The 22679-nt window shown below is 44.5% G+C and overlaps 1 protein-coding gene across 1 annotated transcript; it reads left to right on the forward strand.

Moving 5' to 3' along the window:
• On the forward strand, positions 1 to 22338 carry LOC135517173 (armadillo repeat-containing protein 3-like). The gene is made up of 18 exons (XM_064941243.1): positions 1 to 94; positions 317 to 365; positions 463 to 580; positions 829 to 954; positions 1145 to 1213; positions 1333 to 1508; positions 1608 to 1802; positions 2008 to 2191; positions 3351 to 3503; positions 3587 to 3695; positions 10422 to 10671; positions 10833 to 10969; positions 11154 to 11322; positions 12741 to 12841; positions 20407 to 20505; positions 20760 to 20960; positions 21130 to 21292; positions 21378 to 22338. The coding sequence occupies exons 2-18, from the start codon at positions 318 to 320 to the stop codon at positions 21582 to 21584; spliced, it is 2505 nt and encodes an 834-aa protein (XP_064797315.1). The 5' UTR covers positions 1 to 94; position 317; the 3' UTR covers positions 21585 to 22338.
• The last annotated feature ends 341 nt before the right edge of the window (positions 22339 to 22679 follow it).

Raw genomic sequence — 22679 nt, forward strand, 5'->3', positions numbered from 1 at the left:
TCCAAACAAACATTGATAACGGTAGCTAGCTAACAAGCTAGCTTAAAACCTGTAAGTTAACTAGGTACTGACCGTCCGCAGACTTCAACAACAGGTAACAAAAGGTTATTTATTCAAATGGTTATAAGGAAGGTCATCATTAATTACCTAAAGCCACCTCGTTTGGACGTCCAGTGTAATTAGCACGCTCTCTTGCAACGTTGCCTGTTCTGTGTAAGCCTGTTCTTGCCAAGTTGACACCCACGTAAACATTGACAGCATGTATTAATGGGTAAATATGTTTGCTAAAAAAAAAGGTGTGGCTTTATTGTTTCAGGATGGGGAAGAAAGTGAAGAAAGAGAGTGAGCCTCCTTCTAAGGATGTGGTAAGAAGATGAAGATAATATTGCTGTTGTGATGAGGTCAATTTAATGAGTCGTCAAACGCTCTCTGCCTCTCTCTTTTCTCTCTCTCTTTCCCTAGTTTGACCCCTTGCCGATTGAGAGTAAGAAAGCAGCCACTGTGGTCCTCATGCTTAATTCCCCCGAAGAGGAGGTTTTGGTTAAAGCTTGCGAAGCCATCCACAAATTTGCAGAGAAAGGTATTTTTTTACCATTGATGTTCATGTTGGTGAGAGAACCAATATCATAGCCATATGGTATAATTTCTTCCAAAAGTAATCACATTATCGGAAATAACTGGACTGTGGAAAGCAATGTAATGAAGGTGATATGTTAATTTGAACCTGGTCCAAAGCTTGGGAGCAGCTTATCTACTGAGCATAATGCCATCTCTTGCTCTCTCTCTTTATGTCTCGCTCTCTCTCTCCCTGTCTCCCCCTGGTGACAGGTGATGAGAACAGGAGTTCTCTGCTGGGGCTCGGGGCTGTGGAGCCTCTGTCTCACCTCATCTCCCACGAAGACAAGCTAGTCCGCCGCAACGCTTTCATGGCCCTGGGGGTCATGGCTGCCAACAGTAAGGACCCCTCCCCTAACTACTGCTTTAGGACAGTAACTACTGATTTAGGAGTAGTAACACAACACACAATGCAAAATCAGTTGTTTCGGGTCGGTCTGGAGTCTGTTCACAGTCTGTTCACATGTGACTGAAGACAAGATTGTGGCCTTAAACTTTGGGTAACTTCTGTTTCTGTTCTCTTTGAAAGGCGGTGTAAAAAGACTTCTGAAGAAACTGGATGCCATTCCTTCTATCATCAGAAAGCTGTCACCTGAAGGTATGCTCTGGCTGGATGTTCTCAAGTATCAATCATATGTTAAATCATTGTGACATTTCTTTGTATCTGCTTGTCTGTCTATATCTGTGTTTGTGTTTATGTGTGTATTCCTGTGACAGAGGATGTTGTGGTCCATGAGTTTGCCACACTGTGTCTGGCCTCCCTGTCGGTGGACTTCAGCTGTAAGGTCCAGATCTCGGACCAGGAGGGACTAGAGCCGCTTATACAGCTTCTGTCCAGCCCTGACCCTGATGTCAAGAAGAACTCTGTGGAGACTATCTGCAACCTGGTGCAGGTGTGTGTGTGTGTGGCTGAAGGGGCTTGAACCCTAGTTCCCTGCTTGCCACAAGACTGTGTTAGCCTGCTGAGCTAAAGCCCCATGTTACGTGTGTAGGACCTCCCCAGCCGTGTGGCAGTGCGTGAGCTAAATGGCATCCCTCCGCTCCTGGAGCTGTTGAGATCTGAGTTCCCGGTCATCCAGCAGTTATCCCTGAGGACGCTGGTGATCGTAACCACGGATACCGACACACGAGCCACCTTCAGGGAGGAGCAGGGCTTTGACAGGCTGCTGGAGTTCCTCTGCAACAAGGTCTGTGTGGCCCAGAACTACCTGGGTCAAATATATTTATCAGATACTTGGAAGTACCTGTAAAGTATTTGAGGTGCTCTTGATCAAGCTTGCTAGCTCCCACTTTTGGAACCACTCTATTGAATTCATTCTACCAGGTAAACAAAATGAAGCGTATCTCAAGTGTGAAGGAATGTGACTCCTGCCTTGTGTTTGTGTCCTGTAGGAGTTCAGTGATCTGCATGTAGAAGCCCTGCAGGTGTTGTCTAACTGTCTGGAGGACAGAGACAGTCTCCAGCTGATCCATGAGACTGGAGGTCTGCAGAGGTTACTGCAGTTCATCACCACTCCCACCCTGCTGGACATACAGACAAACGCTGTCAAGGCCATCTCCAGGGTGGCTCAGAGCTGTAAGGGCTAAGTGTGTTTGTGTGTTTGAATGTTTAACCCTTGTGTGGTGTTCATGTTTTTGTTATTCACCCCAATGTTCACGGGTCTGATGGACCCACAACATTTTTAGTTTTTTTAGCTTCCCTCTGTTCCAATCTGTGTTCAGCGCCATCCAGATGACAAACGCGTTGTACACCGAGATGTCCAAGATGTTGAAGAATATCACAAGTGGCCTGCGTAGAGTTCTTCTTTTTCAGCTGTAGCCAATCACTAGCTTGTCTAAATTGTCCACCACTCCCTTTGTGGCAATGTAATGCATTATGATTTCTGTTTTTTGATGTTCCTGGCCACAGATTCACCCATCCCTATGCAGAGTACCACATTTCTGCCTTTCTTTGGCACGTAGGACACTAGGGATGTGTCGGCCTTGAACACAAACTTAGAGGAAATGATAGGCCTGTTCCATGTATTCAACAGCTAAGGTGGGAGCTCTGGCTAGTTTTTTCGTACTGTTCCTACCATCGTCAGCTTTCTCTTGAGGAGCTCCTGTCCCAGCTTGTGCAAATTTAAAAAAAGTTATTGCATGTGGCCACAGAGTCACTGTGTCACTTCCAGGACAACCCGCAGCACTTGGTTCTTCTCAGGGGCTCCACTTGCAAGGTCCACACATATGATGAAGCAGCATCACAGGCAGCCCAGCTCTTGACTCCATATTTTGCGGGTTTAGACGGTATGTACTGCCTGAAGGGGCAGCGGCCCCTAAATGGCATAAGCTGCTCATCAACAGTAACGTTGGGCCCAGGGTTGTAAAACAGGGGAAGGAAGTCCACCCACTTGTCTCACACTGACCTGATAGCAGCTAGCTGGTCTCTCTGGAGCTGGTCTGGTGTCTCGGTTATTGAAGCGGATAATCCTGGAAATCATGTGGAAGTTTTCCAGAGACATTGTTGCGCGGAAGAATTCTCTGCCAGTTTCTGCATCCCACAGGGATTCAGTGGATTCCCCATTGGATCTGAAAACACCAGCAAGGAGAAGAACCCCTAAGTATGCCTGTAAATGAGTTTGGGCCATCTTCTTCCATCTCTATCTATCTCTATCTATCTATTGACTCTATCTACCTCTCTGTGTCTCTTCTCTCTCGCTCTCCCCCCTCTCTCTTTCTGTCTCTCTGTCCCTCAGCAGAGAACCGCAAGCTGCTCCATGAGCAGGACATCGAGCGGTCTCTGGTGGAGCTGCTGTCTCTAGAGGGTGATAGTTTGAGGACTGCTACCTGTCAGGCTGTCGCTGCCATGAGTCTACACCTGGCCAGCAAAGACGCTTTCAGAGACCTGGGTGAGTCACACACACACAGGCGTGTGCAAACACACACCGACACACACCCGTGGCCGCAACCCTAAACTGTCCTTGTGTTCCAGACGGTATCCGTGCGGTGGTGCAGCTGCTTGGTAGTGAGGGGGGCGAGGTGAGAGAGGCAGCAGCCCACGCCCTGTCTAGCCTTACAAGCAGCAACCAGCTCAACTCATAGTGGGTTTCACACACACCTAATGTACTATATAGCATTTTCTCTCTCTACCTCTCTGCCTCTCTCTCTACATCTCTCTCTCCCTCTCTCTCTCTACCTCTCTGCTTCTCTTTCTACCTTTCTCTCTCTACCTTTCAATTAAATTTCAATTAAATTCGCTTTATTGGCATGATGTAACAATGTACATATTTCCAAAGCTTATTTAGGATATTTACAATATAAAAATGAGAATCAAAATTGTCAACGGGACAACAGTAACAACAATAACCAAGGGTCAAAATAACCATACATTCAACAATAACAATAAGCATACAGTAGAGTACATGTACATTCCGGAGACACCTGAAACCCCACCTCTTCAAGGAATACCTAGGATAGGATAAGTAATCCTTCTCACCCCCCCCCCTTAATGACTTAGATGCACTATTGTAAAGTGGCTGTTCCACTGGATGTCAGAAGGTGAATTCACCAATTTGTAAGTCGCTCTGGATAAGAGCGTCTGCTAAATGACTTAAATGTAAATATGTTAAATGATTGGTCTGTCAGACACTGTCCCTCAACTTATAGCAGGCAGCAATGTAGTGCGCTGCCAACCCACAGCTCTCTGCGTCCTCCCCCAACAGGACGGGTAGCCTATCCTCATCAGAGAGGTCTTTGAAACCTTGAATAAGGTTTCAAATTTGGGAAAATGACAGTCTCTAATTGCTTTATATTTTTGACATTTTGTCAGGAAATGCAGCTCTGTCTCAGGTTCTGCTGTTGTGCAGTGGTTGCACAGCCTTTCCTCTACAGGGAGCCAGGTTTTCCTGTGTCTACCCTTCTCAATGGCAAGGCTGTGCTCACTGAGCCTGTACTTTGTCAAGGTTTTTCTAAGGTTTTGTTCAGTAACCATGGTCGAATATTTAGCCACAGTGTAATGTCGATTTAGGGCCAGATAGCACTGCATTTTGCTTTGTGTTTGTGTTTCCCAATAAGCAATATAGTATTGTTTTGACTGTGTTGTAATTTGGTTTATCCTGATTGATTGGATGTTCTGGTCCTGAGGCTTCAGTGTGTTAGTAGAACAGGTTTGTGAACTCAGGACCAGCTGGATGAGGGGACTGAGGCTTCAGTGTGTTAGTAGAACAGGTTTGTGAACTCAGCCCCAGGACCAGCTGGATGAGGGGACTCTTTTCTTTACTCAGCTCTTGGCATTGCAGGGCTTGGTAATGATATGAGAGGGGATCACTGTATTTGAGATATTTCCAAAACTTAATTGCTCTTTTTTGAGTTTTATTAGTAGTGGATATTGGCCTAATTCTGCCCCTAGTTTTCCTCTGGACATGTAGGAGAATCTTACAGAACACTGCATGCAGGGTTTCAATGGGGTGTTTGTCCCATTTGATTAAATCTTCTTTTGCAAGTGGACCCCACACCTCGCTGCCATCAAGTGCAATTGGTTCAATGACATATTCAATTAGTATAGCCAAATGTTAATAGGTATTTCAATTTGAATTATATTTTTAATGGTGTAGAATGCCCTGCGTGCTTTCTCTCTCAGCTGCCTCATTAAGGTGTCCAGTTGAGCTTATTTTTAAACCTAAGTAATTGTAGTGTGTACAGTACTCTATATATTTTGTGCCAAGTGAGAACTTTGGTCTAATTCCCTGAGATCTGGATCTTCTTTGGAAAATCATTATTTGAGTATTTTTGGGGTTTACTGCCAGGGCCCAGGTCTGGCAGTACTGCTCTAGCAGGTCCAGGCTCTGCTGTAGGCCATGTGCTGTGGGTGACAGCAGGCATAGGTCATCTGCGAAGAGTAGGCATTTAACTGCTGAATTGTGGAGACTAACACCAGGGGCAGAGGATTTTTATAGAATAGTGGCCAATTCGTTGATGTAAATATTGAAGAGTGCAGGGCTCAGATTGTAACCATGACGAAGGCCCCACCCCTGGTTAAAGAATTCTGTTGTTTTCTTACCAATTTTAATGCTGCACGTGTTGCCAGTACACATTGATTTAATTATGTCATATGTTTTACCCCCTACACCACTTTCAATAACTTTGTAGAACAGTCCTGTATGCCAAAAAGAATCAAATGCTGTTTGGAAGTCGATAAAGCAAGCATATATTTTGGTATTATTTTGGTGGACATGTTTATCTATCAGGGTGTGTAGGGTGTAAAAATGATCAGTCGTGTGATGTTTTGGTATTATTTTGGTGGACATGTTTATCTATCAGGGTGTGTAGGGTGTAAATATGATCAGTCGTGTGATGTTTTGGTATTATTGTGGTGGACATGTTTATCTATCAGGGTGTGTAGGGTGTAAATATGATCAGTTGTGTGATGTTTTGGTATTATTGTGGTGGACATGTTTATCTATCAGGGTGTGTAGGGTGTAAATATGATCAGTCGTGTGATGTTTTGGTATTATTGTGGTGGACATGTTTATCTATCAGGGTGTGTAGGGTGTAAATATGATCAGTCGTGTGATGTTTTGGTATTATTGTGGTGGACATGTTTATCTATCAGGGTGTGTAGGGTGTAAATATGATCAGTCGTGTGATGTTTTGGTATTATTGTGGTGGACATGTTTATCTATCAGGGTGTGTAGGGTGTAAATATGATCAGTCGTGTGATGTTTTGGTATAAATCCAGTTGGGCTTTTACTCAAGACATTGTGCTTATTAAGGAAGTTTAGAACTCTTACATTGATAATACTACAGAAAACCTTCCCCAGGTTACTGTTCACACAAATGCCTCTGTAATTGTTGGGGTCAAATTTGTCTCCGTTCTTAAAGATTGGGGTTATGAGGCCTTGATTCCAGATGTCAGGGAGATAACCTACACTCAGGATCAAATGAAACAGTTTTAATACAGCCAATAGAAATTTTGCACTAGTGAGTTTGAGCATTTAGGATGCCATCAGGTCCGCATGCCTTTTTAAATTTGAGAGCCTGAAGTTTCTTATAGAGCTCCTGGTCAGTAATTGGGGAGTCCAGTGGATTTTGATTGTACTTCATAGGTTTTTCTAATCCATTCAACTTCTCATGAATTTGCCGTTGTTCTGCGTTTGTGTGAATTTGAGCGGTGTTGTAGAGTGTTTTAAAATGGGTCCATATGTCACCATTTTGTATCACTAATTCCTCTTGTTTAGAATTTTTCTTTTTTTTTCCAGTTTTGCCAGAAGTTGTGTGTGTTTATGGACTCCTCAATTAGTGTCAGCTGCTTGGTGCTGTACTGTGCTTTTTTTGGTTCTGAGTGTACGTTTTATAGAGTTTTAAAGTCTCACAGTAATGAAGGCGTAGTTCACTGTTATTTGGGTCTCTGTGCTTTTGGTTGGATAGTGTTGTAAGGTTTTCCTTATAATTTATAGTCTGCATCAAACCAGTTGTCACCCATGGTCTTTTTTGTTTTGTTTTTTATCAATTTCAATTGTGTTTCTTTTGCTGTTTGCCTGAATATATAGTTGATGTTTTTACTGCCAGATTGATGCCTTCTTCACTGTGAGTGAATGTGGTATCCAGACAGTTATCTAAGAGTGTTTGGATATTTTAGTTACAAGTTGCTTTCTGGTATTCTTTTGTGCTGTTTTGGACCCATCTGTATGAATTTCTGATGTTGTACAGCTTACTGGGCTGTGAATGTGTGGTTGTTTCCATGTCTGTTCTTTTGAGGAACAACATAATTTGGCTGTGATCAGACAGAGGTGTTAGTGGCTTGACAGTGAATGAGCTGAGAGAGGAAAGGTCAATGTCTGTAATCATATAGTCTACTGTGCTCTGGCCAAGAGGTGAGCAGTAGGTGAATCTCCCCAAAGAGAATCTCCCCCGTAACCTACCATTGACAAAGTACAGACCCAGGCTTCTACAGAGCTGCAACAGATCCCTTCTGTTTTTGTTGCTGTCACTGTTGTTTCTATGGGGGAGATGAAGACAGAGACACTATGGCCTGTAATAAAGCTGTCCCCTCATGTGCTCGTTAGATTAGGTAGTGTTCCTGTGCACGCATTTGTGTCCCCACAAATGAGCATATTTCCCTGGGCCTGGAAATGGCACGTCTCTTCCTCAAGGGTGGGGAAGATCTCCTCTGAGTAATCTGTCAGTACAAATTATTTTTTCAGTTTTAACTTTTAACCAAATGTGATATTTGCCCATTTTGAGGGGATCAATTAGATGTTGTAGTTGGGATTTGTACCAAATGATCATCAGTCCTCCAGAGTCTCTGCCTCTATTGACAGAGCTGTGTTTTTGTAACGGCACAATTACCTCTCTGTAGCCTGTGGGACAGTGAGTGACAATGTCAGCCTTACACCATGACTCCTGCAGAATGATGACGTCAACATCTTTAAGATTTTTGTTGAACTCCAGTGCTAAACTCTTCAGTCCAAAGGTTGATGAGTTTCGGCCCTGAATGTTCCACATACTAACTGATAGTGATTTCATGTTGCAAAAGAAAGAATATCAGTCAGAAATACAGTAACTACTAACTAATAAGTTGTTAAGAGTGAGATAAACAGGATAACAGTGAACATTTTTTCTGTTATATATATAAATATTCCTATTCATTGAACAAATAAATTCTAGTGCAATAGGTGTGTGTGTGTGTTTAGTGTAGATGTATTGGAGGAGCTGTTTAATCTCACTCTATCCTACAGAGTTCTCCTGTCCTCTGGGGGCCTCTGCATAGCTGCACTGGTCCTGCTGTTGGGCCCTGTGGAGTGGAGGAGGGCCAGTTCTGGGCCATGGGGCTTCCTCTCTGGTCTGGTAGGGGTGGTGGTCTGGTGCGGGGTAGTAGGCTGGGCTGGGCCCGGTCCGATCTGGCTAAGCCAATGGAAGTGGTGATGCTCTGGTGGTGGGTGGGGCCTGTGGGGTGCGCTGGGTCTGATGTGGTGTGGTGTTGAAGGGGCCTGGGGCTCCTTGTTGGTGCAGTGGTCTGGTAGGGATCTCTAGGTGGTCCTCTGTCCAGTGCGGCATGGGGTGTTTGTCTACCAAGTGCCACGTCCTTTAGAGACTTGGCAAACATCCCTACTGTCTGCTTCCTCAGGTGGGAGTGGTCGTGCAGGTGCTTTGGGGTGATTGTTGGGTGGTGAGCAACGTGTACGTTCAGGAGTAGGCCACACCCTCTGGTGATGTCAGCGTTGAGTTTCTGAATGGTACGGGGATGAAGTCTTTGCAGGGCAGTAGAGTGGAGATGGTGATGTGGGAGTTGGAGAACCACTCAAGAGGCCCTCTCTGCTACTCTGTTGACCAGGCTGCCTACTCTCTCCTGCTCCTCTCGCAGGTTGTTGGTGCCGGTGTGAATAATAATGTGGCCTGGGGTGCCAAAGTCAGGCTTGGACAGGATGTGGAGTGCATCCTGTGTTTTTGGGCACCATATTTTGGACACCTTGTGGTGGGGGAAGAGTTTATCTTCTTGGATGAATTTCCCATTTGAGTCAATGAGGATGGTCACCTCAGTTTTACGGTCTGTGGCTGGAGTACACAGGGCCTGTGTACATGGAGGGGTGTGTGTGTGTGGGGGGGGGGGGCAGCAGAGAGCTTCTCTATGTAGTAGGTGTCCTCATGTGAGCCTCCTTGTTGACTGGGGGTGTGGGTAAAGGGTTGTTGGTATGGGGGGGGGGTAAAGGTGGGTCAGTGGGGTTGTTAGGGGTGGTGAAGGGCTGCAGCTTCTCTCTGGGAGTCTCTACAGTCTGTTCTCTGTGCTCTAACACCCTCTTGATGACAGACAATTCATTTGCCCTGTCCTCCTTTACCTGCACCAGCTCTCTCCTCATGGTGGCCTTGGTCTTGGTTCTGGTGGTTGTCGGCAGGCAGGGGGGAGGATGGTCCTGCTGTTGGGGTGCCTGAGGTGAGGGGAGAGGTCGGTGTGCTGTCCTTGTCTTTGTTGCTTTCCGCTATCTTCATTAGGGTGGGGAAGTCCTGCACAACAGCCTCACTGCCCTGGACCATGACAGTGCCGTTCTGGTAGGTTTACCGTCAGAAACCTGTTTTCCTGGTCCTTATCGCTGTCCTCAAACATGTGGATTTGCCTTCCCTTTCAGATGCCTGTCTTTGTGGTACAGCTGAAATGCCTGGTTCCAGCTGTACGCCAGGCAGTAGTGTGTCTGTGTAAAATAACAGGTTTGTAACAGTCCTGTTTTGTGAGCAGTCGGCAAACAAAGTTTCTGGGTTTTCCCTCAGAATTCTGTGTTTAAAATTGATTCTTCCTTTCTCTGGTTTGATTTCTGCTGGGTATTCAAAAAAAGGGGGGGGGAGTCTCTCATTCTCTGTTGCTGCTAGCACTGCCTCAGTGGCCATGTTGCTATGGTTACCACCAGTAAACAGTTGAAGCTAGACGGTAAGCAAGCTGACCGATTTGAATTTGGCCAGCTACCACGATTAAGATTGACAGAGAGTGAGCTAAAAGACCAATCTTTTCCTCCTGTGTTGATCTTCAGTTGTACAATTTGATTACCTAAAGATTTTTTGCTACTTTAATCGTGTCAATCTCGCTCTTAACAACCAAAAAGTTATAACAAGTCAGGAGCTGTTCTTCTGCATGACTTCTCTCTCTCTCTCCATTCTCATTTATCTCTCTACTTCTCTCTCTCTTTCTCTCACTACCTTTCTCTCTCTACCTCTCTCTCTCCACCTCTTTCTACCTCTCGACCTCTGTCACTCCCTCAGTGTTATGTATAAGGCAGATGTGATGAGGTCTCACTTTGTGTGCGTGTGTGCATTCATGCGTGAGTGTCTGTGTGTGTCAGTGCTGTCTATGAGGCTGAGGGAGATGAGGGCTTGGTTCAGCAGCTCCATGACGTTATTCCCGGTGCGGTGGCTCACGCTGCGGCCGTCCTCACCAATATGGCTGAACAGGAAGTCCTCCGCTGCAGCATCCTGTCCCACGGGGCCATGGCTGCCCTCCTGGAGCCGCTGCAGTCTGCGGACACACACACCCTGGTTCGAGCCACGCAGGCCCTCGCCGCTCTCGCCTGCGATGCTGAGGGACGGGCAGACGTGAGTCTTTGTCCATAGTGCTGGTGTTTCAGACCTGGATCAAATATTTGTCTAATTCTTGAGCTGCACATAGTTTTCCTGGTACAGTGGAACCAATGGAATAGTCCCAAAAGTGCAAACTCCAACTCCTTCCTCTCATTCCATCTCTTCCTGTTGTTTAGCTGAGGAATGCGGGAGGCCTAGTTCCATTGGTCCAACTGCTACGGTCCAATCACAAGGAGGTACGCCGCAATGCATGCTGGGCCATCAGCGTGTGCGCTAACGATGAGCCCACTGCCGTGGAGATGTGCAAGCTGGGGTGAGTGTGTGTATGTGAATACCACAGATTGCATAATTAAATGCTGTTGTGATTCTAATCTCCAGGGAGGTGGTAGTGTTTTAGTGGTGATCCACGGGAGAGATTTACTAAGGAGCCAGCAGGTGGCAGTATTTCTGTTAAATTTATTGTCAGCTCTGAAGGTGTGTGTTGTGTTGTGTATCAGGGCCCTGGACTTGTTGCAGGAGATCAACAGCTCAGCTAACCGTAGAAATAAGTTCAGTGAGATTGCTCTACAAAGACTGCTGGACTCCAACCTGTCTCTCAAATACAGCCTGACCAACACACTGGCCCCCACAGACATCACTGTGGACGGCTTCTACGACCCCGGACAGGTAGAGTTGTGTGTTACATCCTTCTCAGCACTTACATCTCTCTCTCTCTCTCTCAAAAGTGAAATAAACAATACAAACGAACAGTAAACATTACACTCACAGTTCCAAAAGAATAAAGACATTTTCAAATGTCATATTATGTCTACATACAGTGTTATAATGATGTGCAAATGGTTAAAGTACAAAAGGGAAAATAAGTAAGCATAAATATGGGTTGTATTTACAATGGTGTTTGTTCTTCGCTGGTTTCCCTTTTCTTGTGGCAACAGGTCACAAATCTTGCTGCTGTGATGGAACACTAGTATTTATCAAAGTTTATCAAAGTTGATCAAAATTGGATTTGTTTTTAAATTCTTTGTCGGTCTTTAATCTGAGGGAAATATCTGTCTTTAATATGGACAACTTTGTTTGTATTACTTTTAATGCATTTTTATCTTAATAACACTTTATTCTAGCTACGGTAGCTATTTGTTTAGGTAGCTATCAAGTAAACACAGGGAACATTTGGCAGGAGGTTAGGAAGTGCAGCTCAGTTTCCACCTAATTTTGTGGGCAGTGTGCACATAGGCCGCCGTAGGCTCTCAAGAGCAGACAGGCTTTCTCAATAGCAAGGCTATACTCACTGAGTCTGTACATAGTCAAAGCTTTCCTTAAGTTTGTGTCAGTCACAGTGGTCAGGTATTCTGCCACCATGTACTCTCTGTTTAGGGATAAATAGCATTCTAGTTTGCTCTATTTTTTTGTTTAATCTTCCCAATGTGACAATGTGGTTGTAGAATTTAACCTGTTAACGTCTCTTTTCTGGAGTTTGATCATTAGCGGGTATCGGCCAAATTCTGCTTTGCATGCATTCTTCATTGGTGAGCGGACCCCAGACCTCACAACCATAAAGGGTGGTAGTGTTTTAGTGGTGATCCACAGGTTCTATAACTAATTGAAGTATTTTTAGCCAGAACCTAATTGGTATGTCAAATTTTATGTTCCTTTTGATGGCATAGAAGGCCCTTCTTGCCTTGTCTCTCAGATTGTTCACAGCTTTGTGGAAGTTACCTGTGGCACTAATGTTTAGACCGGGGTATGTATAGTTTTGTGTGTGCTCTAGGGAAACGGTGCCTAGATGGAATTTGTATTTGTGGTCCTGGCGACTGGACCTTTCTTGGAACACCATTATTTTTGTCTTACTGAGATTTACTGTCAGGGCCCAGGTCTGACATAATCTGTTCAGAAGATCTAGGTGCTGCTGTAGGCGCTCCTTGGTTGGTGACAGAAGCACCAGATAATCAGCAAACTGTAGACATTTGACTTCGGATTCTGTCTCTGTCTGTCTTTATGTCTGTCTTTTTCTTTCTGTTTTTCTCTCTCTGTCTTTGTCACTCTTTCTCGCTCTCTGTCTTTCTGTCTCTCTGTCTGTCTGTCAGGCTCGTTCTGGCCAGAGGGTGTTGACTCTAGAGGATCTGTCTAAACAGCCAGTAAACCAGCGACGGCCTGTCATTGCTATTAACGCCAAACCCCTCGACACGTGAGTATGATTATCGTTCACACCAACCCAACCACATACATAGATACAGTACCAGTCAAAGTCTGGACACACCTACTCATTCCAGGGTTTTTCCTATTTTCTACATTGTAAAATAATAGTGAAGACATCAAAACTATGAAATAACACATATGGAATCCTGTAGTAACCAAAAAAGTGTTAAACAAATCTAAATCTATTTTATATTTGAGATTCATCAATGTAGCCACCCTATGAATTAACCCTGGTGTCTGGGTCCTGGGTTTAGGGATTGTAGCTTCTAGATTCCCTCTTTTTTCTGTGGACCTCTCTCTGCCCACTTCCAAACTTTGTCCTCCTCTCATTTGCCTTTGCATTGTTGACACTCACTTCAGTGTGTCTGGTCTGGGAGCCCTGACTCTGGGAGCCCTGACTCTGTCCTCCACTATGCCCCCCTTTCACCTTGTCACTGTTTGTCCAAAACTTCAGCTATGAGGTCAGAATTACTTGGCGAGGCTATTTAAGGACTCTATATGCTACACACTATAATTGTATCAGTGCCCTCTCAGCCCAGTGTTCGAGTACTCTATCACTACAACTAGTGATAGAGTAGTGTGTAGTGATAGAGTAGTGGTAGAGTAGTGATAGTTGTGTGTAGTGGTAGAGTAGTGTGTAGTGGTAGAGTAGTGGTAGAGTAGTGTGTAGTGATAGAGTAGTGTGTAGGGGTAGAGTAATGTGTAGGGGTAGAGTAATGTGTAGGGGTAGAGTAGTGTGTAGTGGTAGAGTAGTGTGTAATGGTAGAGTAGTGATTGTGTAGTGGTAGAGTAGTGTGTAGTGGTAGAGTAGTGATTGTGTAGTGGTAGAGTAGTGATTGTGTAGTGGTAGAGTAGTGTGTAGTGGTAGAGTAGTGATTGTGTAGTGGTAGAGTAGTGTGTAGTGGTAGAGTAGTGATTGTGTAGTGGTAGAGTAGTGATTGTGTAGTGGTAGAGTAGTGATTGTGTAGTGGTAGAGTAGTGTGTAGTGGTAGAGTAGTGTGTAGTGGTAGAGTAGTGTGTAGTGGTAGAGTAGTGTGTAAGGGTAGAGTAGTGTGTAGGGGTAGAGTAATGTGTAGTGGTAGTGGTAGAGTAGTGTGTAATGGTAGAGTAGTGATTGTGTAGTGGTAGAGTAGTGTGTAGTGGTAGAGTAGTGATTGTGTAGTGGTAGAGTAGTGTGTAGTGGTAGAGTAGTGATTGTGTAGTGGTAGAGTAGTGTGTAGTGGTAGAGTAGTGATTGTGTAGTGGTAGAGTAGTGTGTAGTGGTAGAGTAGTGATTGTGTAGTGGTAGAGTAGTGTGTAGTGGTAGAGTAGTGATTGTGTAGGGGTAGAGTAGTGTGTAGGGGTAGAGTAGTGTGTAGTGGTAGTGATAGAGTAGTGTGTAGTGGTAGAGTAGTGTGTAGGGGTAGAGTAATGTGTAGTGGTAGTGATAGAGTAGTATGTAGTGGTAGAGTTGTGGTAGAGTAGTGTGTAGTGGTAGAGTAGTGATTGTGTAGTGGTAGAGTAGTGTGTAGTGGTAGAGTAGTGTGTAGTGGTATAGTAGTGTGTAGTGGTAGAGTAGGTGTAGTTGTAGAGTAGTGGTAATGTGTAGTGATAGAGTAGTGTGTAGTGGTAGAGTAGTGTGTAGTGGTAGAGTAGTGTGTAATGGTAGAGTAGTGATTGTGTAGTGGTAGAGTAGTGTGTAGTGGTAGAGTAGTGATTGTGTAGTGGTAGAGCAGTGATTGTGTAGTGGTAGAGTAGTTATTGTGTATTGGTAGAGTAGTGTGTAGTGGTAGAGTAGTGATTGTGTAGTGGTAGAGTAGTGTGTAGTGGTAGAGTAGTGTGTAGTGGTAGAGTAGTGTGTAGTGGTAGAGTAGTGTGTAAGGGTAGAGTAGTGTGTAGGGGTAGAGTAATGTGTAGGGGTAGAGTAATGTGTAGTGGTAGTGGTAGAGTAGTGTGTAGTGGTAGAGTAGTGTGTAGTGGTAGAGTAGTGATTGTGTAGTGGTAGAGTAGTGTGTAGTGGTAGAGTAGTGATTGTGTAGGGGTAGAGTAGTGTGTAGGGGTAGAGTAATGTATAGTGGTAGTGATAGAGTAGTGTGTAGTGGTAGAGTAGTGTGTAGTGGTAGTGTGTAGTGGTAGAGTAGTGTGTAGGGGTAGAGTAATGTGTAGTGGTAGTGATAGAGTAGTGTGTAGTGGTAGAGTTGTGGTAGAGTAGTGTGTAGTGGTAGAGTAGTGATTGTGTACTGGTAGAGTAGTGTGTAGTGGTAGAGTAGTGTGTAGTGGTATAGTAGTGGTATAGTAGTGTGTAGTGGTATAGTAGTGTGTAGTGGTAGAGTAGGTGTAGTTGTAGAGTAGTGGTAGAATAGTGGGTAGTTGTAGTGATAGTAGTGTGTAGTGGTAGAGTAGTGTGTAGGGGTAGAGTAATGTGTAGTGGTAGTGATAGAGTAGTGTGTAGTGGTAGAGTTGTGGTAGAGTAGTGTGTAGTAGTAGAGTAGTGATTGTGTAGTGGTAGAGTAGTGTGTAGTGGTATAGTAGTGATAGAGTAGTGTGTAGTGGTGTGTAGTGGTGTAGTGGTATTGTAGTGGTAGAGTAGGTGTAGTTGTAGAATAGTGGGTAGTTGTAGTGTGTAGTGGTATGGTAGTGTGTAGTGGTAGAGTAGTGTAGTGTGTAGTGATAGAGTAGTGTGTAGTGGTAGAGTCGTGGTAGAGTAGTGTGTAGTGGTGGAGTAGTGTCTGGTGGTAGAGTAGTGCGTAGTGGTAGAGTAGTGCGTAGTGGTAGAGTAGTGCGTAGTGGTAGAGTAGTGCGTAGTGGTAGAGTAGTGCGTAGTGGTAGAGTAGTGTGTAGTGGTAGAGTAGTGTGTAGTGCTAGAGTGGTGTGTAGTGAAAGAGTAGAGTAGTGGTAGAGTAGTGTGTAGTGGTAGTGGAAGAGTAGTGGTATAGTAGTGTGTAGTGTGTAGTGGTATAGTAGTGTGCAGTTGTAGAATATAGTGGGGCAAAAAAGTATTTAGTCAGCCACCAATTGTGCAAGTTCTCCCACTTAAAAATATGAGAGAGGCCTGTAATTTTCATCATAGGTACACAGATAAAATGAGGGAAAAAAATCAGAAAATCACATTGTAGGATTTTAAATTAATTTAGTTGCAAATGATGGTGGAAAATAAGTAATTGGTTGCACTAGATCTTATTTAGGGACTTCATAGTAAAGGGGGTGAACACATCTGCACACACCACTTTTCATTGTTTTACATTTTTTGCAACAAGTTATTTTTTTCATTTCACTTCACCAATTTGGAAAATTTTGTGTATGTCCACTACATGAAATCCAAATAAAAATCCATTTAAATTACAGGTTGTAATGCAACAAAATAGAAAAAACGCCAAGGGGGGTGAATACTTTTGCAAGGCACTGTAGTACCCTTTAGGCTTGACCACCCTTATCTTGTTGCCTTGCTTCGTTTCCATTTTCTTATTGGCTCAGACATTAGGGCATAGATTATATTGGTGGCGTGACATTGCAAAAATAAACTGACATGCACACTCCTAACACAAGTGCATGCCTATGGTGACATAACTGATTAACTAATGTTCCTGTCCAGGCCTGTGTTGATCCAGCTTTGTACATTCACATGATTTATGCTTACATATGTCTAATAATTAACCCCATATTGATTCTGTTTCACTACTTCTGGGAAAACAGTATATAAACTGGAAATTCTCCTGCAATGACGCCCCAGTGATGTACCACCTCTGTAGTGCCTTGCGGTCAGAGGCAGAGCAGTTGCCGTACCAGGCAGTGATTCAACCAGTTCAACCATGCTCTCGATGTTGCAGCTGTAGAACCGTTTGAAGATCTGAGGACCCATGCCAAATCTTTTTAGTTTCCTGAGGGTGAATAGGCTTTGTCATGCCCTCTTCATTATTGTCTTGGTGTGTTTGGACCATTCTAGTTTGTTGATGATGTGGACACCAACTTGAAGCTCTCAACCTGCTCTACTACAGCCCCATCGATGAGAATGGAGGCGTGCTTGGTCCTCGTTTTCCTGTAGTCTACAGTCATCTCCTTAGTCTTGGTTACGTTGAGGGATAGGTTGTTATTCTGGCAGCACCCAGCCAGGTCTCTGACCTCCCTATAGACTGTCTCGTCGTTATCAGTGATCAGGCCTACCACTGTTGTGTCGTCAGCAAACTTAATGATGGTGTTGGAGTCGTGCCTAGGCACGCAGTCATGGGTGAACAAGGAGTACAGGAGGGGACTGACCTCGCACCCCCGAGGGGCTCCAGTGTTGAGGATCAGCGTGGCGGATGTGTTGCTACCTACCCTCACCACCTGGGGGCAGCCCGTCAAAGTCCAGGATCCAATTGCAGAGGGAAGTGTTTGGTCCCAGGATCCTTGGCTTAGTGTTGAGCTTTGAGGGCACTATGGTGTTGAACGCTGAGCTGTAGTCAATGAATAGCATTCTCACGTAGGTGTTCCTTTTGTCCAGGTGGGAAAGGGCAGTGTGGAGTGCAATAGAGATTGCATCATTTGTGGATCTGTTTGGGTGGTACTGTCACACCCTGACCTTAGAGATCCTGTGTATGTCTCTATTTTTGTTTGGTCAGGGTGTGAGTTAGGGTGGTTATTCTATACTCTATTATTTGTATTTCTATGTTTTTTCCGGGTAGGGTTCTCAATCAGGGACAGCTGTCTATCGTTGTCTCTGATTGAGAACCATACTTAGGTAGCCCTTTTTTTCCACCTGTCTTTGTGGGAAGTTGCCTTTGGTTATGGCACATAGCCTTTAGCTTCACGGTTTGTTTTGTAGTGTTTATTGTTTTGTTAGCATCTTTTCTAAAATAAAATAATATGAACGCTAACCACGCTGCACCTTGGTCCAGTTCTTTCAACGGTCGTGACATCTGTAGTCATTTAGGGAGGTTGCCTTAGTGTTCTTGGGTACAGGGACTATGGTGGTCTGCTTTATTATGTTGATATTACAGACTCAATCAGGGACATGTTAAAAATGTCAGTAAAGACACTTGCCAGATTGTCAGCACATGCCCGGAGCACACGTCCTGGTAACCCATCTGGCCCCGCAGCCTTGTGAATGTTGACCTGTTTAAAGGTCTTACTCACGTCGGCTATGAAGAGCGTGATCACACAGTCGTCCGGAACAGCTGATTCTCTCATGCATGCTTCGGTGTTGCTTGCCTCGAAGCGAGCGTAGAAGTAATTTAGCTCGCCTGGTAGGCTCGTGTCACTGGGCAGCTCAGCTGTGCTTCCCTTTGTAGTCTGTAATAGTTTCCAAGTCCTGCCACATAAGACGAGCGTCGGAGTCGGTGTAGTACGATTCAATCTTAGCGCTGTATTGGTGCTTTGCCTGTTTGATGGTTTGTCAGAGGGCATAGCAGGATTTCTTTTAAGCTACTGGGTTAGAGTCCCGCACCTTGAAAGCAGCAGCTCTACCCTTTAGCTCAGTGCGAATGTTTCCTGTAGAGTAATGTGTAGTGATATAGTACTGTGTAGTGATAGTGTAGAGTGTAGTGATGGAGTTGTCCTATTGTTAGTGTTTAGGGGGAGAGAGGAGTGGAAGTGGGACTGATGCTGCTACATGTTAAACAGGCCTGCTCTGGCGGAGAGAGAAGCCCAGTCAGGGACAGTTGTCAGGGGCTGTAGTCAGGGGCAGTAGTCAGGCGCAGTCGTCAGGGACAGTCAACAGAGACAGTAGTCAGGGACAGTCAACAGAGACAGTAGTCAGGACAGTCAACAGAGACAGTAGTCAGGCACAGTCAACAAAGACAGTAGTCAGGCACAGTCAACAAAGACAGTAGTCAGGCACAGTCAACAAAGACATTTATAAACTGACATTTAACTCCTTAAGGCCTCACCGTATGCAGCATATTCGGAAAGTATTCAGGCCCCTTGACTTTTTCCACATTTTGTTATGTTACAGCCTTATTCTACAATTGATTAAATGATTTCCCCCCCCCTCATCAATCTACACACAATACCCCATAATGACAAAGCAAAAACAGGCTTTTAGACATTTTCAATATCAAAACATAAATATGACATTTACATAAGTATTCAGACCCTTTACTCAGTACTTTGTTGAAGCACTTTTGGCAGCAATTACAGCCTTGAGTCTTCTTGGGTATGATGCTACAAGCTTGGCACACCTGTATTTGGGGAGTTTAGCCCATTCTTCTCTGCGGATCCTCTCAAGCTCTGTCAGGTTGGATGGGGAGTGTTGGGGCTCAGCTATTTTCAGATCTCTTCAGAGATGTTCAATCGGGTTCAAGTCCAGGCTCTGGCTGGATGACTCCAGGACATTCAGAGACTTGTACCAAAGCCACTCCAGCGTTGTCTTGGCTGTGTGCTTAGGGTTGTTGTCCTGTTGGAAGGTGAACCTTCACCCCAGTCTGAGGTCCTGAGCGCTCTGGATCAGGTTTTCATCAAGGATCTCTCTGTACTTTGCTCCGTTCATCTTTCCATCGATCCTGACTAGTCTCCCAGGCCCTGCCACTGAAAATTATTCCCACAGCATGATGCTGTCACTACCATGCTTTACCATAGGGACCGTGCCAGGTTTCCTCTTGACATGAGGCTTGGCATTCAGGCCAAAGAGTTCAGTCTTGATTTCATCAGACCAGAGAATCTTGTTTCACATGGTCTGAGAGTCCTTTAGGTGCCTTTTGGCAAACTCCAAGCTGTCATGTGCCTTTTACTGAGGAGTGGCTTCTGTCTGGCCACTACCATAAAGGCCTGATTGGTGGAGTGTTGCAGAGATGGTTGTTCTTCTGGAAGGTTCTCCCATCTCCACAGAGGAACTCTGGAGCTCTGTCAGAGTGACCATCTGGTTCTTGGTCACCTCCCTGACCAAGGCCCTTCTCCCCTGATTGCTCAGTTTGGCCTGGCGGCCAGCTGTAGGAAGAGTCTTGGTGGTTCTGAACTTCTTCCATTTAAGAATGATGGAGGCCACTGTGTTATTGGGGACCTTCAAAGCTGCAGAAATGTTTTAGTACACTTCCCCAGATCTGTGCCTCGACACAATCTCGGCGCTCTACGGACAATTCCTTCGACCTCATGGCTTGGTTGTTGCCCCGAAATGCACTGTCAACTGTGGGACCTTTTATATAGACAGGTGAGTGCCTTTCCAAATCATGTCCAATCAATTCATTTTTACACAGGTGGACTCCAATCAAGTTGTTGAAACATCTCAAGGATGATCAATGGAAACAGGATCCACCTGAGCTCAATTTCCACCTGAGCTCAAAGTGAAGGGTCTGAATACTTGTGTAAATAAGCTATTTCTGTTTTTTATTTGTAATACATTTGCAAACATTTCTAAAAACCTATTTTTGCTTCGTCATTATGGGGTATTGTGTGTAGATTTAAGAATAAGGTTAACGTTTCAAGTGGTCTGAATACTTTCCGAATGCATTGCATATCAATGCATCTACAGTATGTGCTTGGAGATGTTTTTGTCGTCTGACCAAAAGGAGAAAGGAAGTTGTGTGTGTGTGTGTGTGTGTGTGTGTGTGTGTGTGTGTGTGTGTGTGTGTGTGTGTGTAAAACTGTACTGTACCTGTCCTGCAGGGTGTCAGTCGATCAGTCAGAGGAGAGACAACAGGACAGCCCCACCGAGACTCGCACTGCATCTGTACTCAGCAGCAAGGGCTCCACCAGGACCCCCAGGTGTGTGTGAAAGAGAGACGAAGAACACGAGAGAGGGTGTGTGTGTTAGAACTGAAGTACAGTAAATCAAATCAGATGTATTTGATAAAGCTCTTTTTACCCAGCGTAAAACTACAAAGAGAAAACAAGTCAGATTTAGAAGCACATTGGAACCTGGCTCTGTGGGGTGGCCAGTCCTCTTCTGGCTGTATGTATCAAGAGGACAGGTAAAGTGGCTGTCTCTTTCCTTTCTCTTTCACACTGTCTTCCTGTAGTAAAGGGAAGAGTAAAGGGCGGAAGGAGGACGAGAAACTGAGAGATGAGGATGAGAGTAAGCCCCAGCAGGAGGTAGCCATGGTAACAGAGAAGCCGTGGATGCTCCCGTATGATGCTGCGTTCCACGCCCTGGTTACCGAGGCCACCAAGACCATCCTCCCGCTGCACGTGGAGAGTGAGCAGTACAGCGCCTTAGCCAGGTCAGAAAGACAGAACTTAAATAACCTACAAATAATCAACTGACAACTAACACACAACTAAGAATAAGGTACCCAAAACTAACACAAAACCCCACTAACAGGCAGTTCCTTTATCATTGGTTGTGGCTGCTGCTGTTCAGCCCCTATCTGCTGTGTGATTGGCTGTTAGGCTGGTGAGTGAGGTGATGGGCGGGGCGGTGGAGGTGGACAGAGAGCATGACTTCCTGTGGGAGCTCCACCTCAGTGAGCTGCGCTACGAACTACAGTCCAACATCATCCCCATCGGACAGATACGCAAGGGAACCTACTACCACAGGGCTCTGCTTTATAAGGTGGGTAGTGTACTATCTTCTTCCCCTCTTTCTCTTTATCACTCTATCTCGCTTATTCTAGTTCCTAACTCCTCTCTCTCCCCAGGTGTTGGCTGACCGTATAGGTGTGAGTTGTAGCCTGGTGAGGGGGGAGTATAACCGGGTGTGGAATGAGGTCCTCCTCTCAGTTGGGACGCCCCGCTACCCAGGGTGCCAGCCCCAGCCCAGAGCTCACCTGGTGGACCTCATACACCAGCCAGGCAGGCTTCTGAGAGCCAATACACCCCAGGCCAAACAATACCAGACTATATAACCACACGTTAAAATACACTTTATAACTACACCATACCAGACTATATAACCACATGTTAAAATACACCATACCAGATTATATAACCACATGTTAAAATACACTTTATAACTACACCATACCAGACTATATAACCACATGTTAAAATACACTTTATAACTACACAATACCAGACTATATAACCACATGTTAAAATACACTTTATAACTGCACCATACCAGACTATATAACCACACGTTAAAATACACTTTATAACTACACAATACCAGACTATATAACCACATGTTAAAATACACCATACCAGATTATATAACCACATGTTAAAATACACCATACCAGATTATATAACCACATGTTAAAATACACCATACCAGATTATATAACCACATGTTAAAATACACCATACCAGATTATATAACCACATGTTAAAATACACCATACCAGACTATATAACCACATGTTAAAATACACTTTATAACTACACCATACCAGACTATATAACCACACGTTAAACTACACCATACCAGATTATATAACCACATGTTAAAATACACTTTATAACTACACCATACCATACTATATAACCACATGTTAAAATACACCATACCAGACTATATAACCACACATTAAAATACACCATACCCTGGGAGGCTGCTAAGGTCCACCACACAACCCCAAGTTATACAATGCCAGACTGTACTGTACTTTGTAAACAACACTAGACCTTATAAACTGTCTGATCTAGACTGTGCAGCTATCCCATTCTTTCTTTGTGCTGAGTTATTTTACCCAGATGACACTGTTACCATTTAAAGTATCACATGGATTTCTGATTCTCAGCATCTGATGATGTTGAAACATCTGTGATTATTGGCCAAAATACATTAGAATTTTGTTATGAATGTTGTGCATTCACCTTTTGACATGGTTCCATAGTGTGATAGGATGGGGAGTAGCACAAGGTCAGATTGGCCACTGATCAACCAGTCAGTCCCTCTGCAGGCAGGGAGTGCTCATTGGTTGTTTCAACTGAATTCAAAACTCTTGAAAAAAATATAGTATAATATAAGTGCATGGTAATGTGAATGACTCTTTTGA

Source organism: Oncorhynchus masou, chromosome 28 (assembly GCF_036934945.1).
Source record: "Oncorhynchus masou masou isolate Uvic2021 chromosome 28, UVic_Omas_1.1, whole genome shotgun sequence".
NCBI classification, from domain to species: Eukaryota; Metazoa; Chordata; class Actinopteri; order Salmoniformes; family Salmonidae; genus Oncorhynchus; species Oncorhynchus masou.

What these genes read in the sequence shown, in the direction of transcription:
- LOC135517173 (XM_064941243.1), top strand. Translation starts at nt 318, where the DNA reads ATGGGGAAGAAAGTGAAGAAAGAGAGTGAGCCTCCTTCTAAGGATGTG. An exon ending in AGCCTCCTTCTAAGGATGTG is followed by an intron (nt 366 to 462) that starts GTAAGAAGATGA and finishes CTCTTTCCCTAG; the next exon opens with TTTGACCCCTTGCCGATTGA. An exon ending in GGCTCCACCAGGACCCCCAG is followed by an intron (nt 20,506 to 20,759) that starts GTGTGTGTGAAA and finishes GTCTTCCTGTAG; the next exon opens with TAAAGGGAAGAGTAAAGGGC.